The 21,069-nt window shown below is 35.7% G+C and overlaps 1 protein-coding gene across 10 annotated transcripts in view; it reads right to left on the bottom strand.

Annotated features, from left to right (window-relative positions):
- kcnh2b (potassium voltage-gated channel, subfamily H (eag-related), member 2b) overlaps positions 1–21,069 on the bottom strand; it is a 320,637-nt gene that overhangs the window by 2,508 nt on the left and 297,060 nt on the right. For all 10 annotated transcript variants that reach the window (XM_073941222.1, XM_073941219.1, XM_073941220.1 and 7 more), the window contains 8 exons: positions 19,498–19,900; positions 10,805–11,004; positions 6,433–6,685; positions 4,547–4,740; positions 4,351–4,453; positions 2,233–2,478; positions 1,385–1,574; positions 138–318 (listed from right to left, as the gene is read on the bottom strand). In XM_073941222.1, coding sequence (XP_073797323.1) covers positions 138–318; positions 1,385–1,574; positions 2,233–2,478; positions 4,351–4,453; positions 4,547–4,740; positions 6,433–6,685; positions 10,805–11,004; positions 19,498–19,900 — 1,770 coding nt within the window. The remainder of the gene's footprint in view (positions 1–137; positions 319–1,384; positions 1,575–2,232; positions 2,479–4,350; positions 4,454–4,546; positions 4,741–6,432; positions 6,686–10,804; positions 11,005–19,497; positions 19,901–21,069) is intronic.

The following is a 21,069-nucleotide window of genomic DNA, read 5'->3' as shown; positions in this document are numbered from 1 at the left end:
AACACACACACATAGACAAGTCAGGGGAGAGTAATAGTGATGGACACACACACACACACACACATACACACACACACACGTAAAAGAGTCAGGGGAGAGCAATACAGCTGGATACACACACACACACACACACACACCTGTGAGAGCGAGGCAGGGGTCTGTGAGTCCAGCGGGGTGACGGGCTGCACGAGTCTCTCAGGGAACACAGAGACCTGCGGTGGGGAGGACACACTGCTGTACGCTGGAGGAAGCAGCATCATCTGCCTCTGCAGCAGCTGCATGATCGCTCCGATATCTGTGGACATGCGGCTCTCCAGCCTGAACACACAAACACACACACACACACCCCTCATAAACTAACAACACATACAGTTAACCCAGACTCATTGTGGATATGTACACAGGTATACATTTCTGGGAACCCCGAAAAAGATACAGGGTTTCAGCAGGTTTCACCAAGTCAAATGTAAGACTTTTGAAGACCGTTTTAAGCAACCCAAGCTCATTCGGGAAACGTAGCCCTGCAGACGTTTCTGGAGACCGCGATTTACGTGGCCGGAGGTACGTAAGGCCGCGTTTAGTTTTCTTCGAGTGAACGCTGCGGGGCGGTGTGGCGCCGCTCCGCCCCTCCACTCGCCTCCGAGTGGAGGGCTTTCCTGATGCAATCAGTTTGTCCGCTTAGCTCACAGCGTTGCGTCGGCGGAGCGGAGGCCCCGGAGGAGGAGCCGGCTGCGGTGGACGACAACCGTGATCGAGTCCGGGGAACAGTGGTTCCAGAAATCAGGTAAGACGAAAAATGGAATCCGAAAAATAAGGGCGAGAACGCGGCGGGATCTAAAAACGCGGTCAAAATCGAAGACGAGGGCTTTTGCTTTTTTTTTTTTTTTTTTACTGGACGGCTTTTGCGAACCGTCGCTTGGGTTTAGGGAAGGAGGAGGAAGAGGAGGGCGGCAAAGTCGGCGGCTTTTCGCGCGAGAACGGCACGGGAGTGAACAGCGCACGCTCCCGAGAGGCGCCCGAGACGCGAAAAAGCGCGCACATCGGCCTCTCGCGGATCCGCGAAAACAAAAAACGCTCGAATACGTACCTCCCGGGACGTAAATCGCGGTCCGCAGAAACGTCCGCGGGGCTACGTTTCTACAATGAGCCCGGGTTGGTTTTAAGACTTTTTCATGAATGAAATTTCAGACTTATACAGGACTAAACGATAAGGATAGTTTCTAATGCCACTCGGCCCATTAAAGTTCAAACTAAGCTATGTATAAGCGACGTTTATAAGTAAATAATTTCTCAAACAAAACAAATAAGCAAACTCCAGTCACATGCATATACTTTATTTCAGCATATTGTTTGTTTAAAGGGCTCAGTGTTCAGCATGAGTGACCTGTTGAGCTGTTTCTGCAGCAGCTCCAGCCGGTTCTCCATCTGGCTGCGCTGCTGGCGGCTGATGCTGCGCAGGGGTGTGCTGGGGTGCGGTGGAGGAGACGGCAGGTTACAGCGCGGGAGCTCCTGATACTCCCTGCCTCGACTCTCACCCCAGAAACTGAAGATATTCGACACACCTGAGAAAGCACCTGAAACACACACACACACACACACACACACACACACACATTACTGTCACTACTGCCATATCTTGTCATTCACAGCACTTTTCTTTCTAAATAAACATTTGAATTAGTTTAATATTCACATTATTTCTATTTGATTATGAAATTTTATTTCTTATTTTTAACTTATTTTTTTCAAACTTATTTTTAACTTTTACATTTAAATTTAGGTAACAAATGGTTTCGTGTCACTACAATTGTACTAATATCAATTTTTGTCATCAAATAACTTAAGGTTGTGTGGTGGTGCAGTGGGTACAGCAAGAAGGTTGCTGGTTCGAGCCTCGGCTGGGTCAGTTGGCGTTTTTGTGTGGAGTTTGCATGTTCTCCTTGTGTTGGCGTGGGTTTCCTCCGGGTGCTCCGGTTTCCCCCACAGTCTAAACACATGCGCTATAGGGGAATTGGGTTGGCTAAATTGTCTGTAGTGTATGAGTGTGTATTGGTGTTTCCCAGTGATGGGATGCAGCTGGCAGTGGTTCATTCCGCTGTGTAAAACATGTGCTGGATAAGTTGGCAGTTCATTCCGCTGTGGCGACCCCGGATAATAAAGGGACTAAGCCGAAAAGAAAATGAATGAATGATTATTATTGTTGTGTAGAGTGTACTGCACCCATTCTGTCACCTGATAGGGCGTTGCATGTGTTTCCTGTCTTCGGATCCGCCTCTCCTTCGGCCGCATCTATCAGTGCAGTCGGAGGGGTGGGGCTTGTGTGTGCAGCCTCCTCCCCCTCGTCACTGGAGTGGGAGGAGACAGAGTTACGAGGCTCCTCCCACCCCGATCTGAGATCGTTCCTGCTAGCGGCTGCTTGTTTTCTGCCTCTGCGAATGGGCTTCTGGTTCTTCTTGATCTCCCCAGCATCTGCATCATCTGGACACAAGAAAACAAATTATTATATAATAATAAATACATTATACAATATATCAGTATATTATTATATATAATACATTATTATATAGCACAATATATCATTTCAGTATTGATAACTAAATGTGTGTATCTGAGTATACACACTCACCGGCCACTATATTAGGTACACCTTAATAGTATCATGTTGGAGCTTAGTTTTTCCTTCAGAACTGCCTTAATCCTTCATGGCAGAGATTCAACAAGCTACTGGAAATATTCCTCAGAGATTTTGCTCCATATTGTCATGATAGCATCACGCAGTTGCTGCAGATTTGTCGGCTGCACATCCATGATGCCAATCTCCCGTTCCACCACATCCCAAAGCTGCTCTATTGGATTGAGCTCTGGTGACTGTGGAGGCCATTTGAGTACAGTGAACTCATTGTCATGTTCAAGAAACCAGTCTGAGATGATTGAGCTTTACGACATGCTGCGTTATCCTGCTGGAAGTAGCCTTCAGAAGATGGAGACACTGTGCTCATAAAGGGATGGACATGGTCAGCAGCAATACTCAGGTAGGCTGTGGCGTTGATGCTCAATTGGTTCTAATGGACCCAAAGAAAATCTCCCCCACACCCTTACACCACCACCACCACCCTGAACTGCTGATACAAGGCAGGATGATCCATGCTTTCATGTTGTTGAGGCCAAATTCTGACGCTACCATCCGAATCCGAGACTCATCAGAGCAGGCAACGTTTCTCCAATCTTCTATTGTCCAGTTTTGGTGAGTCTGTGTGAATTGTAGCCTCAGTTTCCTGTTCTTAGCTGACAGGAGCGGCACCCGGTGTGCTCTTCTGCTGCTGTAGCCCATCCGCCTCAAGGTTGGACGTGTTGTGTGTTCAGAGATGCTCTTCTGCAGAGCTCGGTTGTAACGAGTGCTTATTTGAGTTACTGTTGCCTTTCTATCAGCTGGAACCAGTCTGGCCATTCTCCTCTGACCTCTGGCATCAACAAGACATTTGCGCCCACAGAACTGCCGCTCACTGGATATTTCCTCTTTTTGGGACCATTCTCTATAAACCCTAGAGATGGTTGTGCGTGAAAATCCCAGTAGTTCAGCAGTTTCTGAAATACTCAGAGCAGCCCGTCTGGCATTAACAACCATGCCACGTTCAAAGTCACTTAAATCCCCTTTCTTCTCCATTCTGATGCTCGCTTTGAACTGCAGCAGATCCTCTTGACCATGTCTACATGCCTAAATGCATTGAGTTGCTGCCATGTGATTGGCTGATTAGAAATTTGCGTTAATGAGCAGTTAGATAGGTGTACCTAATAAAGTGGCCGGTGAGTGTAGTCATATGCATGATTTGTAGAGTCACTGCAAACTTTAACCATACATTTATTAATACACTTATCATTTGCAAGTGTTTTTTTAATAGCCTGTGATTGTGTAAGGAAACGTTTAAAGCATTCAGGCATAATAAATGATAATGTTTGTAACTTTAAATTGAATTAATGTATATTTACAATAGACAATGCAGTGGTATTTTAATTCTGACTGTGCAATTTGTGCCTGAATAAAGCTAGACCCACAGAAAACCATTACTAGAGTACTGTTTATTTCATTTGTGTGTGCGTTCAACTGTATTTATCGGTGCTTGTGTTTTGTTTATTATATTTTATCCAAATGATCTCCAATAAAAATCATCCCAATCAATCCAAAATGATGAATGATTTCCAAATGGAGCTACTGAAGTCATCTGGGAAAGACATATTCAATATGTTTTGCAGTAAATAAGATGTAGTAAGGTCAGTATGGGGCAGCCCTGATTCTAAATGCTGGACGCTGCAGTCATTAATGCTAAGTTAATTCAGATTTTTCAGCAATACCCTTTTCAGTTCGTCTCCTGAAGGAAAGTTTCCTCCTCCGCAGTTTGTTGAAGCCGGCGCAGTCTGAATCGTCGCTGCTGGGAGATCCAGGAATCATGTTTGTCTGTAGAGGCACACATCCATCATACAGTATATTTATATTATTGTTTGAAAGACCCAGCTCACGGAATCATTATGCTTATCTCTGTTAACTCACGTCTCTGAGGTTGAAGGTGATCTCCAGGTTAGTCCAGAAGTGATCAGAAAACTCGGGGTACATGTCCAGCACCTCCAGCAGATCTTCCCTGTGGATCTTATGGAGGTCGCAGTAGGTCAGCGCGCGCACGTCTGCGTTAGATTTACCAGGTCGAGCATAGAGGTTGATGGGCTCCCCGAATATATCGTTCTTCCCTGAAATAAACAATCACAGTCACTATAACAGAAATACAACAGTTTATTATGAAACATTAATACATACATTAATTTACATTTACATTGTCATTTAACAGCCACATTCAACTGAGGAAATCAGCGACTCAACATTAATACAAATTATAAACATTTTATTATATCATTTTTTTCTATTGCTATATATATATATATATATATATATATATATATATATATATATATATATATATATATATATATATATATATATATATATATATTTTTTTTTTTTTTTTTATCGCTTTTACCACTCTTTTGTACTATTTAAAAAATTTATTTATTATAATGTTTTAAATTGTATGTTTTCTTATCATGCACGTTCAATAAAGACATAAATATATAGCAACAAAATAAATGAATAAACAAAATAAATGTAACATTTTCTTAATCATTTTGTACATTTTATTGTTTTGTTATTATTTATTAAATAATTAATTATATTTTAATTGGTAAAATTTTATTGGCAAATAAATTGCATTTCCATTTTTACTTTTGTGCCTGCTTTATATATATATATATATATATATATATATATATATATATACACACATACATACATACATACATACATACATATATATATATACACATACATATATATATATATATATATATATAAATATATATATATATATATATATATATATATATATATATATATATATATATATATATATATATATATATATATATGTTATTTCTATAAAGGTACAGTTTATGAGCAGGTGTTTGCACTGTAATTACAACACCAACCCAGACAGTACATCCCTTTAAATTGTTAATATATGTCAATAAAGGTCACTTTTATGATGTTTAAATGTTGTTGGAGGACAGATCAAGCTCCCATATTGCAATTCAAAAGAATAAATAAGTGGAAATATCACAAATAAGATATATATATATATATATATATATTTTTTTTTTTTTTTTTTAATTTTTTTATTATTATTACTATTATTATTTTTATTTTTTTTACATATTTACTTGTCTATTTATCATTAGTATTGTCGTTTTACATACATCTGTCCATGGTATTTTATACTAAAACAAAGTGCATTAAAAGTAATTTTACAGAGGGTCTCCAGTAGGTGGCACTAGAGGATAAACACTGAATCTTTCGAACTGAACTTCAGCTGCAGACTGTTGCATTCAAACATGAAGCATCATCAATATATGAAAGATCCTGTATTTTTTAAATAAAACATCATCACCTTAAAACCTTAAAACCTGCAAAAAATATTTTCTTATTTAGAGTTTTTGTCTTGTTTCTAGTCCAAATATCTACAAATGCTTAAATCAAGAAGCTTTTTGTAGACAAGCAAAAAATATCGTCTTGTTTTTAGAAATAAAATGCCAAAATTAAGTGAGTTTTGCTATAAAACAAGCACAATAATCTGCCAATGGGGTGAGTGAAATAATCTCATTTTCGCTTTGAAATAATCTTATTTTTTTACCCCACTGGCAGATTATTGTGCTTGGTTTAAAGCAAAACTCACATAAATTTGACTCATTATTTCTGAAAACAAGACAATATTTAATTATTATTGAATTATTTTATTTGTTAATACTCTATAAAATGCTTCTTGATTTAAGAGGACTAGAAACAAGACAAAAAGTCTAACAAAAGCAGTGTGTGAAATACGTTTATCCTACCCAATATGGCCACCACCACATCTCCACGTAAGATCTCGATGGATCCACGTGAGATGAAGTAGAGCGCTGTGAGGACGTCTCCGGCGTGCACCAGTGTGTCCCCAGGAGGAGCGTGAGTTGTCTTAAACTTCATGGCCAGAGCTCTCAGACAGCCTTTACTGGAGCCCTTGAAGGCTTTGCAGTTCTGCAGGAGCGTGCGGTTCAGATGGAGACAGATGTCAGCCTGGAGGCACTCAGGGAAGCCCTTTAGCACCTGACGGCACACAGGAAGAACTCTTTATTAATGGAGGAAAACCATGCATGTGTTTTTTACACCTCTCAAAAGGTTTTTACACTCACCGGCCACTTTATTAGGTACACCTGTCTAACTGCTAACTGTCTAACTTAAGGCAAATTTCTATCAGCCAATCACACGGACGATCTACTGCAGTTCAAAGCGAGCATCAGAATGGGGAAGAAAGGGGTTGTTGGTGCCAGACGGGCTGAGTATTGTTGCTGACCATGTCCATCTCTTTATGAGCACAGTGTCTCCATCTTCTGATGTCTACTTCCAGCAGGATAACGCAGCATGTCATAAAGCCTGAATCATCTCAGACTGGTTTCTTGAACATGACGATGAGTTCACTGTACTCAAATGGCCTCCACAGTCACCAGGACTTAATCCAATAGAGCAGCTTTGGGATGTGGTGGAACGGGAGATTGGCATCATGGATGTGCAGCCGACAAATCTGCAGCAACTGCGTGATGCTATCATGTCAATATGGAGCAAAATCTCTGAGGAATGTTTCCAGTATCTTGTTGAATCTCTGCCATGAAGGATTAAAGCAGTTCTGAAGGTAAAAGGGGGTCTAACCCGGTAAGGTGTACCTAATAAAGTGGCCGATGAGTGTAGTTTGGCATTCTTAAACTCTATTTTTGCATTCAAAATTTGCTGCACGCTTCAGTTTAGTTTTAGTTGGTTCATTAATAGTTTTAGTTTCGTTTTTCTTTCGTTTATGAGAGTGAACAGAACACATCCAGTTTTGACCAGAGATAAGTTTATGTAATGTAATGTAATGTAATTTAATGTAATGTATATTATTAATAATGTAATATAAATATATTGTTATATTTCTGAATATGATTGATGCTGAAAACTGCTTCATATTTTTGTAAAAAAATGTATATTGAAATTACAGGACCTTGACCATGAACTTTTGACATTCAAATGTTTGTAAAAGTGACATTTGTAATAGCTTTAAGTGATATATTGTTTGGGCTGGTGTTGTAAATGATGGTACAAAAATCTAGTTATAAACTTCCAGTACGTTTTCTATTATTTTAAAAATTTAGATCTATATTATTTGTTATTTAATATATAGCTTCAAATTACTAAAATGTCAATAAATGCCATTTTGTTAAACTGTAGTTGAATTTTCCTCATCAAAACAAACTGTTAATCAGATATTTTCAACAGTGTACGTCATATAATTTCACAGATGGTCTCCTGTGCGTGTCATTAGATTACATTATATTGATTTAATGATTAAGAAACATTTCTGATTAAAGCTGAAAACACTTTTTCTGCTTCATATTTTTGTCATAAATTTTACTGTCCTTTAAATAAAGTTCAATAGAGGACGTTCTGATGACTTGTAAATGCTTACGAAGTTGTATTATTTATCGCTATTTTATTGTTGTGACGTGTTTCTGTTTCTAAAATGTTTCAGCAACAGAATAATATATTCATAAACATTTTTAATCAATGGTTTTATTGTGTACACTCGTTTTTGGATTTAATGAAGTCATAATCAAAGCTACATGGCATCTGGAGCCATCTATTTATTTGTTCATATTTGAATGTTATATGGCTGGAAATGTTTCCAGTGCTGTGATGCATGCCAATGGTTCAGTTTTAGTATCTATTGGTATTCCTCTATGGAGGAAATGAGTTTGCAGTGCAGTATTCATAACTCCTCGGACTGTCCAATCAGAACGCTCCGCTGCTCTTTAATGAGAGCTGATCTAAAGCATCATCAGTTTTCTTTAGCTGGATGCAGAATCTCATTAAACTCTGCATTTGGGCCTTCACTAACACTGAATGATGTGCTGCTAAGAACACATGCTGAATTAACCATCAACAAAAAGTGTACAGTCATTACAGATTTTATCACTTCAGATTTTTGGGCAAACTTGTGCGTTCAGTGCTGAAGACAAAGTTCAAGAGCACAATGTTTTTTAAACATTATATATTATACATAATCTTAAATATAATAAAAGATATATAATCAATTTAAAGGGACAATACAACAATTTGAAAAGCTCATTAATGTGTTTGTTGGATGTAATGTATACAGCAAAGCTGAAAACCTGTAACCATTTACATCCATAGTAGGACAAAACTAATTCTATAGAAGTCAATGGTTACAGGTTTCCAACATTCTTCAAGATATATATTGTCACACTCTACACATTTCACACTCTCATATTTTGTCAATTATTTTCTGAAGTGTGCAATCCACAAATTTGGGAAGAGGAAAAATACCGAAACATTTTTTATTACTTTTTTGGCTGATCCCAATTTTAACAAAAACTTTCAGCCGAATCCGATATTGGTCAATTGCAATCAGCTACATTTACATGCATAGCTATATCTTTCTCTGTTAAATTACTTTTGCTGCACATGGATTGGATCCATTTAACAATCGACTGACCAAAATCTTAAGAGAGGCACATGTTAAGATAAAAAAATATTACAATATTATAATAATACATTTTATTTAAAGGCGCCTTTCTGGCAACTCGAGGACACCGTACAGTAAACAAGAGCAATAAAACAACAAGAGAAATAATAAAATATACACAGCGATAGTGCAGATAAAATTAATTTAGTATTAAAAGCCATCTTAAATAAGTATATCGGTGTATATTAATATACATTTTATTCATGTAATCTGTTAAAAACTAAGAAATATGTCATCTATAAGCCAATAGCTTTGAATGAATACAATATCGGCCGATAAATATCAGTAGCCGATATATTGATGTATATTAATATACATTTTAATCATGTAATCTGTTAAAAACTAAGAAAAAGGTAATCTATAAGCCAATAGCTTTAAATTAATCCAATATCGGTCGATAATTATCAGTAGCTGATATATCGGTGTAAATTAATATACATTTTATTCATGTAATCTGTTAAAAACGTGGAAATAGGTAATCTATATGCCAATAGCTTTAAATGAATCCAATACCGGACAATAAATATCAGTAGCCGATATATCGGTGTAAATTAATATACATTTTATTCAAGTAATCTGTTAAAAACTAAGAAATATGTAATCTAGAAGCCAATAGCTTTAAATGAATCCAATATCGGTCAATAAATATCAGTAGCCGATATATCGGTGTATATTAATATATATTTTAATCATGTAATCTGCTCAAAACGAAGAAATAGGTAATCTATAAGCCAATAGCTTTAAATGAATCCAATATCGGTCAATAAATATCAGTAGCCGATATATCGGTGTATATTAATATACATTTTATACATGTAATCTGTTAAAAACTAAGAAATGTGTAATCTATAAGCCAATAGCATTAATTGAATCCAGTATTGGCCGATAACTTTCAGTAGCCAATATATCGGTGTATATTAATATACATTTTATTCATGCAATCTGTTAAAAACTAAGAAATGTGTAATCTATAAGCCAATATCTTTAAATGAATCCAATATCGGTGGATAAATATCAGCAGCCGATATATATCAGTGTATATTAATATACATTTTATTAATGTAATGTGTTAAACTAAGAAATATGTAATCTATAAGCCAATAGCTTTGAATGAATCCAATATCGGCCGATAAATATCAGTAGCCGATATATCGGTGTATATTAATATACATTTTATTCATGTAATGTGTTAAAAACTAAGAAATATGTAATCTATAAGCCAATAGCTTTAAATAAATCCAATATCGGCCAATAAATATCAGCAGCCGATATATATCGGTGTATATTAATATACATTTTATTCATGTAATCTGTTAAAACTAAGAAATAAGTAATCTATAAGCCAATAGCTATGAATGAATCCAATATCGGTCGATAAATATCAGTAGCTGATATATCGGTGTATATTAATATACATTTTATTCATGTAATCTGCGGCAGAAAAGGATTTTTAAACACATTTAGATATTTTGTTTGGTGTTGCCAGAGTAACTGAAGCACATGCTGTAAAGACTTCGGCCTCTTCTGGAAAAGGGGCGGGGTGTAACAGCTTTGTTTGTTTTTGCATGCATAATAAACAAGATGTCGGTATTTGGAAAATTATATTATGACTCAAACCTAATTGCAGTTTAATTGTGACGTGGACTCACAGCATTCATGTCGATGCCATTGGTGTAAGACCAGGCGTGCTGGAAATACTCCTCTAGCCTTTGCCGCAGCGGGTTGGGGATCTGGTGGAAGCGGATGAACTCTCGAACCCGCAGCATCTGAGTGTGATATCGAGCCGTTCCCGAGTACAGCCGCTGGATGATGGCAGACACGTTCCCGAAGATACTGGCGTACATGAGGGCTGAACGAGAACAGAAGACCAGGGTTAAGCTACAGACATGATAAAGAACACACACACTAGAGCTGCATGATATTGGAAAAATCTGAATTTTGTATTCCCGTACATTGGAATATACAATTTTACACGATGACATGATGACTTAAATAACTTTATTTGGAAATAATGAACAATTACTTTTAAATTGATGTATAAAAGTGATTACTAATATAAACGTGAAATTAACAGTGCTTTATTGTTTTCAGAGTAGTCAAATCATATTCGGGTACAGAAATTAAAAAATCTTACATAACATAACACTGCAAGAAATATATATATATATATATATATATATATATATATATATATATATATATATATATATATATATATATATATATATATAAATATATATATATATATAAATATGCATATATAAAAATATATAAATAAATAAATAAATATATATGAATATATATACTGAAGTCAGAATAATTAGCCCTCTTTGAATAGTTTTTTCTTTTTTAAATATTTCCCAGATGATGTTTAACAGAGCAAGGAAATTTTCACAGTATATCTGATAATATTTTTTCTTCTGGAGAAAGTCTTATTTGTTTTATTTCAGCTAGAATAAAAGCAGTTTACATTTTTTTACAGCCATTTTAAGGTCAAAATTATTAGCCCCTTTAAGCTATTTATTTTGCCGATAATCTATAGTAGTGGTTCTCAAAGTGGGAATCGGGACCCGCCGGGGGGTCGCGGGACAATAAAGGGGGGGTCGCCTGGTGATTTCCAAAAATCTATTTATTAAAAAAAAACATTAGAATTACCATATTTTATCCATAACCAACTGAAGAGAAAAAGTAGCCGTTTATAGTTACTATATAGTTACTATAGTAGCTTATAGTTACTAGTTCTATTGTTTTGTGACCCCTGGGGTAATTACATAATATTAATATTAAAGACACAGCAATAGCAGCAGATGCAGCAGATAGATTTTATGGCAACAGGTTAAACTTTCTGGCCCATTTACAGCACTGACATTCATTAAAAAAAATTGAACTCTGGTTGGTTTCTGTATTTAAAACCACCTCAGAGGATCTTGGGGGTCGGGAGTCACTGGCATTGTCATTTTGGGTGTCGCGGACTGAAAAGTTTGGGAACCCCTGATCTACAGAACAAACCATCATTATACAATAACTTGCCTAATTACCCTAACCTGCCTAGTTAACGTAATTAACCTAGTTAAGCCTTTAAATGTCACTTTAAGCTGTATAGAAGTGTCTTAAAAACTGTCATCTTGACAAAGATAAAATAAATAAGTTATTAGAAATGAGTTATTAAAACTATTATGTTTAGAAATGTGTTGAAGAAATCTGCTCTCTGTTCTCTCTCTCTCTCTCTCTCTCTCTATATATATATATATATATATATGTGTGTGTGTGATTGTGTTTTTTAAAGTTACAAAATCTCTTCGGCCTTAAAAATGTGCAAATGATAAACTTTTACTCCATTATAGCTAATATTGGCAGGAAATCAGGAAATGTATTATCAATAATAATGTATATAAAAATATTATAAAATATAAATATAATCAGCGCTTAACATTAACATCCGCCAACCCGCCAAATGCGGGTAGATTTCAGCTCTGGCGGGTTAGACAGACAACTCCACTAGCCACTTTGGCTGGTTGGAAATCATTTTTTTAAAGTTGTAGTTTTATTAAAAGCAGGGTTCGACAATAAGCATGGCCCAATATTTGTGCAAATGTGATATTAGAATCGAGAACAGTGACTCCAGCCACCCAAGCCATAGACTCTTCTCTCTGCTACCCTCAGGCAGACGGTTCCGCAGCATCCGGTCACGCACCAGTCGACTGAAGGAAAGCTTCTTCCCTCAGACAATCAGGCTGATGAACAATTAACACACCACACACAGACTCTTCCATACCCCTCACTGCACACCATCAATATGTAGCATGCACTGCACTTTAACCAATCCATACTTGAAACAATACTGCCTACAACTATGTGGGCACCTATTTAGTGTACATAACGCTGTCAATTTCACATTCGTTGCATTTTGCACTGTCTGTATTTTACACTGTCGTTGTATCTGCACTGTCATTTTATTTGCACTGTCTGTATTTTGTTGTATTTGCACTTGTATTTTGTACTGTCTGGAGCCAGCACCTAAGCTTTCCACTCATCATAGCACACGTCCTGCTGATGGTGTGACAATAAAAGTGATTTGATTTGATTTTGATTTGAGAAGCAGCACGACTGACAAAAATAACTGTTCGCGCGAGCAAAAGCAGGTGAATACAGAATGAGAGCATGAGCACTCGCGCTAACAGCTGATGTGATGCGCGCGACTGTTAAAAAGAGTGTGCGCGCTCCTGTTTACATGCGCAAAGCAACTATGCTTTAAATGTAGTGCAATGGGTGCGAATGGTTGCCTTTAAATAGACTGGACAAAGAGCGATGATCGTGCACCCACAGTCCTGCGGCTTTCAAGAGGTCAAGATAAAAAAAAATACACATATTCTTTTGTAAGCAGCAGCAGTCACTGCTTTCATTTGAATTATTCTTAGAAGAGATTTTTAACAGGCCTAACATTAAATATGTTCACGGTATGTTTCACCAGCTTTCTTTTGCTGACAGTTATTTTTGTTAATATGGTTTAATTATCATTTTTAACAATAACATTGCTTTATTGGGAGATTACTCCTCGTTTCTGTTTAGTTAACTGCTGGTCTGGGACTTTTAGCCAGGACAGATTACTGCATAGCAAAATTTCTCTGGCCCAGCTCTGGCCCACACAATCAGGTTTTGCTTGGCCCACATGCCGCAGTGAATTACGGTACATGACTGGACCAAATCTGGCTTCCAGACAAGGGCCAAACACAGACCATATCTGGGCCAAGTCTCAGCCAAGTTAATAACTCATAACTGGGCCTGAACTGGGCCAGATGGGTTGGTGTGTCACGATTGCAATGAAATTGATAAACCCATGGAGTGATGCGCTTTAGGCACACTATGGGCACGCTTTTTCTCAAAGTGACCTGATTGGTAGAATTTTTTTTCTTTACTCAAAAATGATTTTAGTGTATTTTAAATGTGGGTCAAGACTGGCCAAACTCACATGGCCCACTTATCAAATTTTTAAATCTGGGCCAAATACTACGTTTTTCATCTGGCCCAAATCTTGTGTGCCGCCTTAAAAACGGTGCCACCTCTGCCAAACCCGGGCCATGTTTGGCCCACATGCTGTATGCCAGTGCCGGATGAATGCCTGCTGTGCCAGCTTTATGCCAAATCTGGGCCAGAATTCTTTGCTACTAGGATTACTGCATATTTTAAATTTATGACATTAATTATTTATTAAATGTAAAGTTTTTTTAAAGAAAAGTTTTGTTGAATTAAAAAATGCACCTATAAAGCTGTATTTTCCTTGATTTGACACATTAAAAATTTGTGGCTAAGAAATACTTAAAGCTGATTGCATTGCGACAGTCTATTTGCTCATGCACACTGAGCAAGCTAATACACAACACACACAAGAAGTGAAATAAATGAGGAGGCATGTGGACATAACACAACATCGAAATCAAGCCATTCAGCATGCCAAAGTCAAATTTAAGCAAAATATATTTTCCCAACAAGAAAAGTGTGGCTAGTGAAAATGGCGAGTGGCTATTAATGCTGGACATCTACTAGCCACAGTGCCTGGTGATCTAAAAAGTTAATGTCAAGCCCTGAATATAATGTATATACATTTAATGCCCATTTAATAGTCATTTATTCATTCATCCCTTGCTCTTTCTTTGAAATAATTTCTGAGTAAAATAGTTTCTACACGATTTATTGTTGTTCAGTTGCTCAAATATCAAGTGTTTTCCAGTGAGTGTTCAGGATTTCTCTCATTAGCCAACCTCTGTGAAAGCGTGTGGATTGAAAGCCATCTGTTCTGTGGTTTTACTCAGTTTTACCGCGGTGTACACTGACTGAACCCAGTGCAGGTGGGCAGAACTATGAATCACGCTACAAACAGAGCAGAAATAGCAACAAAGAAGAAGCTCCAACTGCAGGAACAGCGATTGTACTCTAAATCACTGTAGAGGAAGCATCTGACACATGCATCAATGCAAATGCAGGAAAACACTAAACTCATTCTTTGTTCTAGCAGGAAATGTATATTATAATATCACAAAAAAACCCTGCCAGGAGCACATCTGAATCCTTTTACACCACAACCTCAGAGCCAAAAAATAAGAATATATAGTTAGCATAATGCTTTATTTTACTATGGCCATTTAAATGATGGTGTTTCAGCTCACTTCCACAGCCGGTTCTTCATTCTCCAGAGATAAAGTGGCATGATATTTGTGATTGATTATACATTTGTAGCCACGTTTTGATTAATCACACAACTTATTTGAAGTTATCTCTAAAAAGTATGTTTGTATGTGTATTTAGAAACATTTTGTCTTGAAAATACCAACTTAAAGACTTTTTAAAATATTTATTCATGATATTTGTGACTGATTCTAAATTTGAGGGTTGATTTTGCATCTCCAAGATGAATCATTAATTATTTTTTCAAAATCAAAACACTTTAATAAAGGAGTTTTGATTATAAACACTAATTATATTAGGTTATCTCTAAAAATGTGTTTGTATGTGTATTTAAGTTCATTTTGTCTTGATAATATCAGCTTGGAGACTCCCACTATAGCTATTTTTTGTCTGTGCTTGTCTCCAGCATCATACATTCTGCTTTATTATCAATAAATAAAGTCTATTTATTCATTCACTCATTCATTCATTTTCCTTCAGCTTAGTCCCTTATTTATCAGGAGTTGCCACAGCGGAATGAACCGCTAACTAATCCAGCGTATGTTTTACGCAGCAGATGCCCCTCCAGCTGCAACTCGGTACTAAGAAACACCCATACACAGTCAAACACACAATCATACACTACGGCCAATTTAGTTCATCAATTCCCCTATAGCGCATGTGTTTGGACTGTGGAGAAAACCGGAGCACCCGGAGAAAACCCACGCCTACAAGGGGAGAACATGCAAACTCCACACAGAACATGCAAACTCCACACAGAAATTCCAACTGGCCCAGCCAGGACTTGAACCAGCAACCTTCTTGCTGTGAGGCCACAGTGCTGAACACTGAGCCCCCGTGCCACCCTAAATAAAGTCTAAATTAAATTATCATTCAATTAAAGTCTATTTTTTTGTGTTTACGCAACTAAAAATACTACTAAATTAATATTTGCATGAAACATCTACGGTCTGTATTATTAGTAACATCAGTAATAAAAACTAAATTATTTTGTGTCTGTTGCTACAAATTGTAACAGTATAGTTTGCTGTATTCTATTTATAAATAATTAATGATTATTAAATTTATGAATAATTACAAAACATGCTTAATATAAAAACAATAAAAAACAATAATTACAATTTAAAAAGTAAAATAAAAAGTTAAATAAAATAAAGTAAAATAAATTAATAAAATTAAATTAAATAAAATTAGATAAAATAAAGTAAAATAAAATAAATAAATAAAAGGAAACAAAAACAAACAAAATAAAAAATAAAATACAACAAAATAAAAAAATAAAACAAGACAAAACAAAACAAAACAAAAACAAACAAAACTAAATAAAACAAAGTAAAATAAAGTAAAATAAAAAAATTAAATAAAACAAAAACAAACAAAAAAATAAAATAAAATAAAATAAAACAATAACAACAAAAAATTAAATAAAGTAAAATAAAGTAAAATAAAAAATAAAATAAAATTAAATTAAACAAAAACAAAAATAAACAAAACTAAACTAAATAAAATAAAATAAAGTAAAATAAAAAAATTCAATAAAAGGAAACAAAAACAAACAAAATAAAAAAATAAAATACAATAAAATAAAAAATATAACAAAACAAAACAAAACAAAACAAAAACAAACAAAACTAAATAAAATAAATTAAATAAAACAAAACAAAATGAAATAAAGGAAAATAAAGGAAAATAAAAATAAATAAAAATAAATAAACCAAAAACTAACAAAACAAAATAAAAAATAAAATAAAACAAAATATAATTTTGGAGTAAAATATCAGAGGTTGAATTTCTTTCTAACACATTTAAAATTAAACAAATTAACTAGATCAGATGAAAATGTGCTTGATCAATGCCATTGGGCTGTTAAAAGTTGGATGAGCTGTTTAATAAAGTGAATTATCACCGTCTATCAGATGGAAGAGGTCATGTTCATTTTGTCCTGTTGAACTTTTGCCTTCTGGCATGTAATTGTGCAGCCCTGATGATAAATGCATCAAGCGGCCATAAAAACGGAAATTATTTCACACTTACTGAACACTGATTTATGTGTGTGTGGCAGCGATATTAAATTGTCAATTTATCATTAATTGCCACGATCAAGACCTACAAAAAGAGCAATCATGTTAATCTGTAGAGCAAATATTAAAATCCCAGGACAATTTCATCAGCATGTGATGAGCTCTGATCAGATAAACATAATAAAAGGAGCTCAGTAAAATAAGAAGCAAACAAACTAAAGCATCTCTGATGAAGGTTTAATCTACAACAACATTTAGAAGGAAGGTCAAACTCAAAGAACAGCTTTAATGGTCAATTATGCCTGATTGCTTTCCTTCAAGATCTATTAAGTTAATCAAAATAAATGCACTTTATGCACACAATGACTTTTATGAGGAACGTTTACAATTTCTGGACTGAATGTCACTGTCATTGACCTTAAATCATAACAGAAAAAGGTCTTCTTGAAATGCTAAAACTAAATAAATAAATAAATAAAATAGGGCAGCATAGAGGGTGGCACGATCACCTCACAGCAAGAAGGTCACTGGTTCGAGCCCCGGTTAGGCCAGTTGGTGTTTCAGTGTGGAGTTTGCATGTTATCCCCTTGTTAGCGTGGATTTCCTGCAGGTGTTCTGGTTTCCCCCTCAGTCCAAACACATGCGGTATAGGGGAATTAATCATCTAAATTGGCCGTAGTGTATGAGTGTGAATGCAAAAGTGTATGGTTGTTTCCTGGTGTTGGGTTGCAGCTGGAAGGGCATCCACTGCGTAAAACATATACTGGATAGGCTGATGGTTTATTCCATTATGGCGACCCCTTATTATTAAAGGGACTAAGTCGAGAAAAAAAAAAGAATAAAAAAAAAGTTACAATGAATTGAATAAATAAATAAATGCATAAATAAAAAGAAAATGCATAAATAAATAAATAAATAAATAAATAAATGCACAAATGCATAAATAAATAAATAAATATATAAATAAATAAATAAATGCACAAATGCATAAATAAATAAATAAATAAATAAGTAAATAAATAAATAAATAATACAACAAAACAGCAAGTTATATATCTGCAACAAAAAATTACATCACTGAAAAGATGTAACTGACTGCATGTCAATAACTTCAAATATTATCAGTTAAATTGGTTCAGGTTCACCTCATAATTGTGACAAAAAATGCTTGGTAATTAAAAAAAGATTATGATGTTATTTAATTATCATAAATTAGTGTAAATGTGCAAAATATTATACCTAAAATGTTATATCATATACACAAAAATGAAATTTAAAATATAGCTGAAGATAAAATTTTGTTGTAAAATTATAAATTTAAAATGATTATAAAGATATTTAAAGGCGGAATGAAAATATATTTAATTTATATTTAAAATGATGATAAAGATGTGTATTTTTAAATAACAACATGATAGAAAACGACTGCTGCAAAGGGATTTCAAATACACTGTTAAAACATTAGGTAGTAAACTGTATTTTAGTCCATATTCTGTCATTCAAAACTATGTTATGCTTATTTATGGCTATGAATTGCATTATGAGACCTTGATCTCTGCTCTGTTGACATTTGATGTTGAAAACTCAACTCGGCAGATTAATATACATTTAGAAATAAGACCATAAAAAGTAAAAAAAATAATCACTGTTTTTGTACCTACATTTTTAATTAACCTTAAACATAGTTAAAACTAACATGTTTAAAATGTGTATGAAGAAATCTTCTCTCCTTTAAGCAAAACTTGGGGAATATTTTAAAACAATTAGAAAATTAATATTATTCGCCCCCTTAAGCAATATAAGTTTTAGACTGTCTCCAGAATAAACCACATACAATGACTTGCCTAATTACCCTAACTTTACCCTAATTATCCTAGTTAAGCCTTTAAATGTCACTTTAAGCTGTATAGAAGTGTCTTGAAGAATATCTAGTCTAATATTATTTACTGTCATCATGACAAAGAGAAAATAAATCAGTTATTAGAGATGAGTTATTAAACTATTATGATTAGAAATGTGTCGAAACAATCAGCTCTCTGCTTTAAGCAACACTTGGGAAGTGTTTTCAAGAATGTAAATGGTGCATAATTTTAACTTTGACAGATATATTATAGTGTAGACTAATAAGAGACACTCACATCCGATGAGCATGACGCAGATGGAGAAGATCTTCTCGGAGTTGGTGTTGGGAGACACGTTCCCGAAGCCCACGCTGGTCAGGCTGCTGAAGGTGAAGTACAGCGCGGTCACGTATTTGTCCTTGATGCTGGGCCCGGAGCTGCGCGGGCTGCTGATGTTGTACTCTTTGCCCAGATGAACCCCGAGCGCGTGCAGCCAGCCGATGGAGCGGTTCTGCTCCACATTCCCAATGGCGTACCAGATGCAGGCCAGCCAGTGGGCGATCAGAGCGAACGTGCACATCAGCAGGAACAGCACCGCCGCGCCGTACTCCGAGTAGCGGTCCAGCTTACGGGCCACGCGCACCAGACGCAGCAGACGAGCCGTTTTCAGCAGCCCGATGAGGGTGGTCTGCTGAGTGGGCTGCAGGAAAAACACTGTTCATTTAGCATGAGCTTTAAAAGGGCATCTCTTGCATAACAAATCACTTTTATAGAGAGTTTAAAGAGCATCGAAAACGAAAATAAAAAAGAAAGTAGAGATTTCCAAAGTTGCTTTGACTTTATTTCATTGCAGACAATATGAACACTAAATATTTCAATAGTATCTGGATGCAGCCTTTATGATGCAAGCTGAGACTGCATCACTCAGCGATGCAATGTCAGACACAATGCACTCAATGGAGCTAGTGACGTCACTGTGACGGGTAGGGTTAGGGGTAGCGGTGTAACGATACACTCAGCTCACGATACAATGTGTATCAGGATATAATGTTCACGATTCGATATTTATCACGATATTTGGAATAAAAATTAAACTGAAATGCAAATTTTATTTATTTTTTTATTTAATTACCAAGTAAACTATTTTTCATGTATTTCTTTTGTTTCAACTTGTTAAACTGAACCTTCTTTAAGAAAATAAATTAAACAGGCCTGTCTCTGGAAAATAAAACAATTTAAAAGCTTCTTATAAAATATTATTCAAATGATTCAATTCAATTGAATTTTACAGTAAGAGCTTAAAGCTTTGCTTGGTCAATTGCATTTTTCGTGTGTGCAATCTACATTTCCAGGTAATCAGCAGTTCTATGAAATAATCCCTAACTGATGTGTGTCTGTCTGAGAGGTTTTTATGGATGGCTGTCTTCATGATGAGTGCAGGGTGGCCGTCTTTTCATTACACAGGAATCTATTCAGCAGTTTAGGCAGGTTTACTACTTCCTCGGCGTCGCTGATGTCGGCGTTATCAAGTGTATCATGTTGACGTGCATTTTTATGTACCTCTGTACTCAAAAGAGTTAATGCTCGTCGTAATCATAACTCTAAAATGCGATATGATTGTTTAAATAATGTGCACGCTTTCGGTTTCATTTCCACTGCTGTTCATACTTCCCACGCGGCTCCTGAACGATCACTCTGTTCCACAAACTGAATGTTGTTTACTACTTTATTACCTGTTAGTCACAACCTGCAGGTTCTGTTCACTGAAGCAGACGCGCGCCCTCTGTAGTAACAGCTCACGGTCAGCTCACGTCATGTGTGATTTTGCAGACGCGAACACATCATTATATGAAGACAGAATGATATTTT

The sequence above is a fragment of the Danio rerio genome, chromosome 24 (genome assembly GCF_049306965.1).
Source record: "Danio rerio strain Tuebingen ecotype United States chromosome 24, GRCz12tu, whole genome shotgun sequence".
Classification (NCBI taxonomy): Eukaryota; Metazoa; Chordata; class Actinopteri; order Cypriniformes; family Danionidae; genus Danio; species Danio rerio.
Note: the sequence above shows the minus strand (reverse complement) of the source record. Positions and strands in the feature narration are given on the sequence as shown.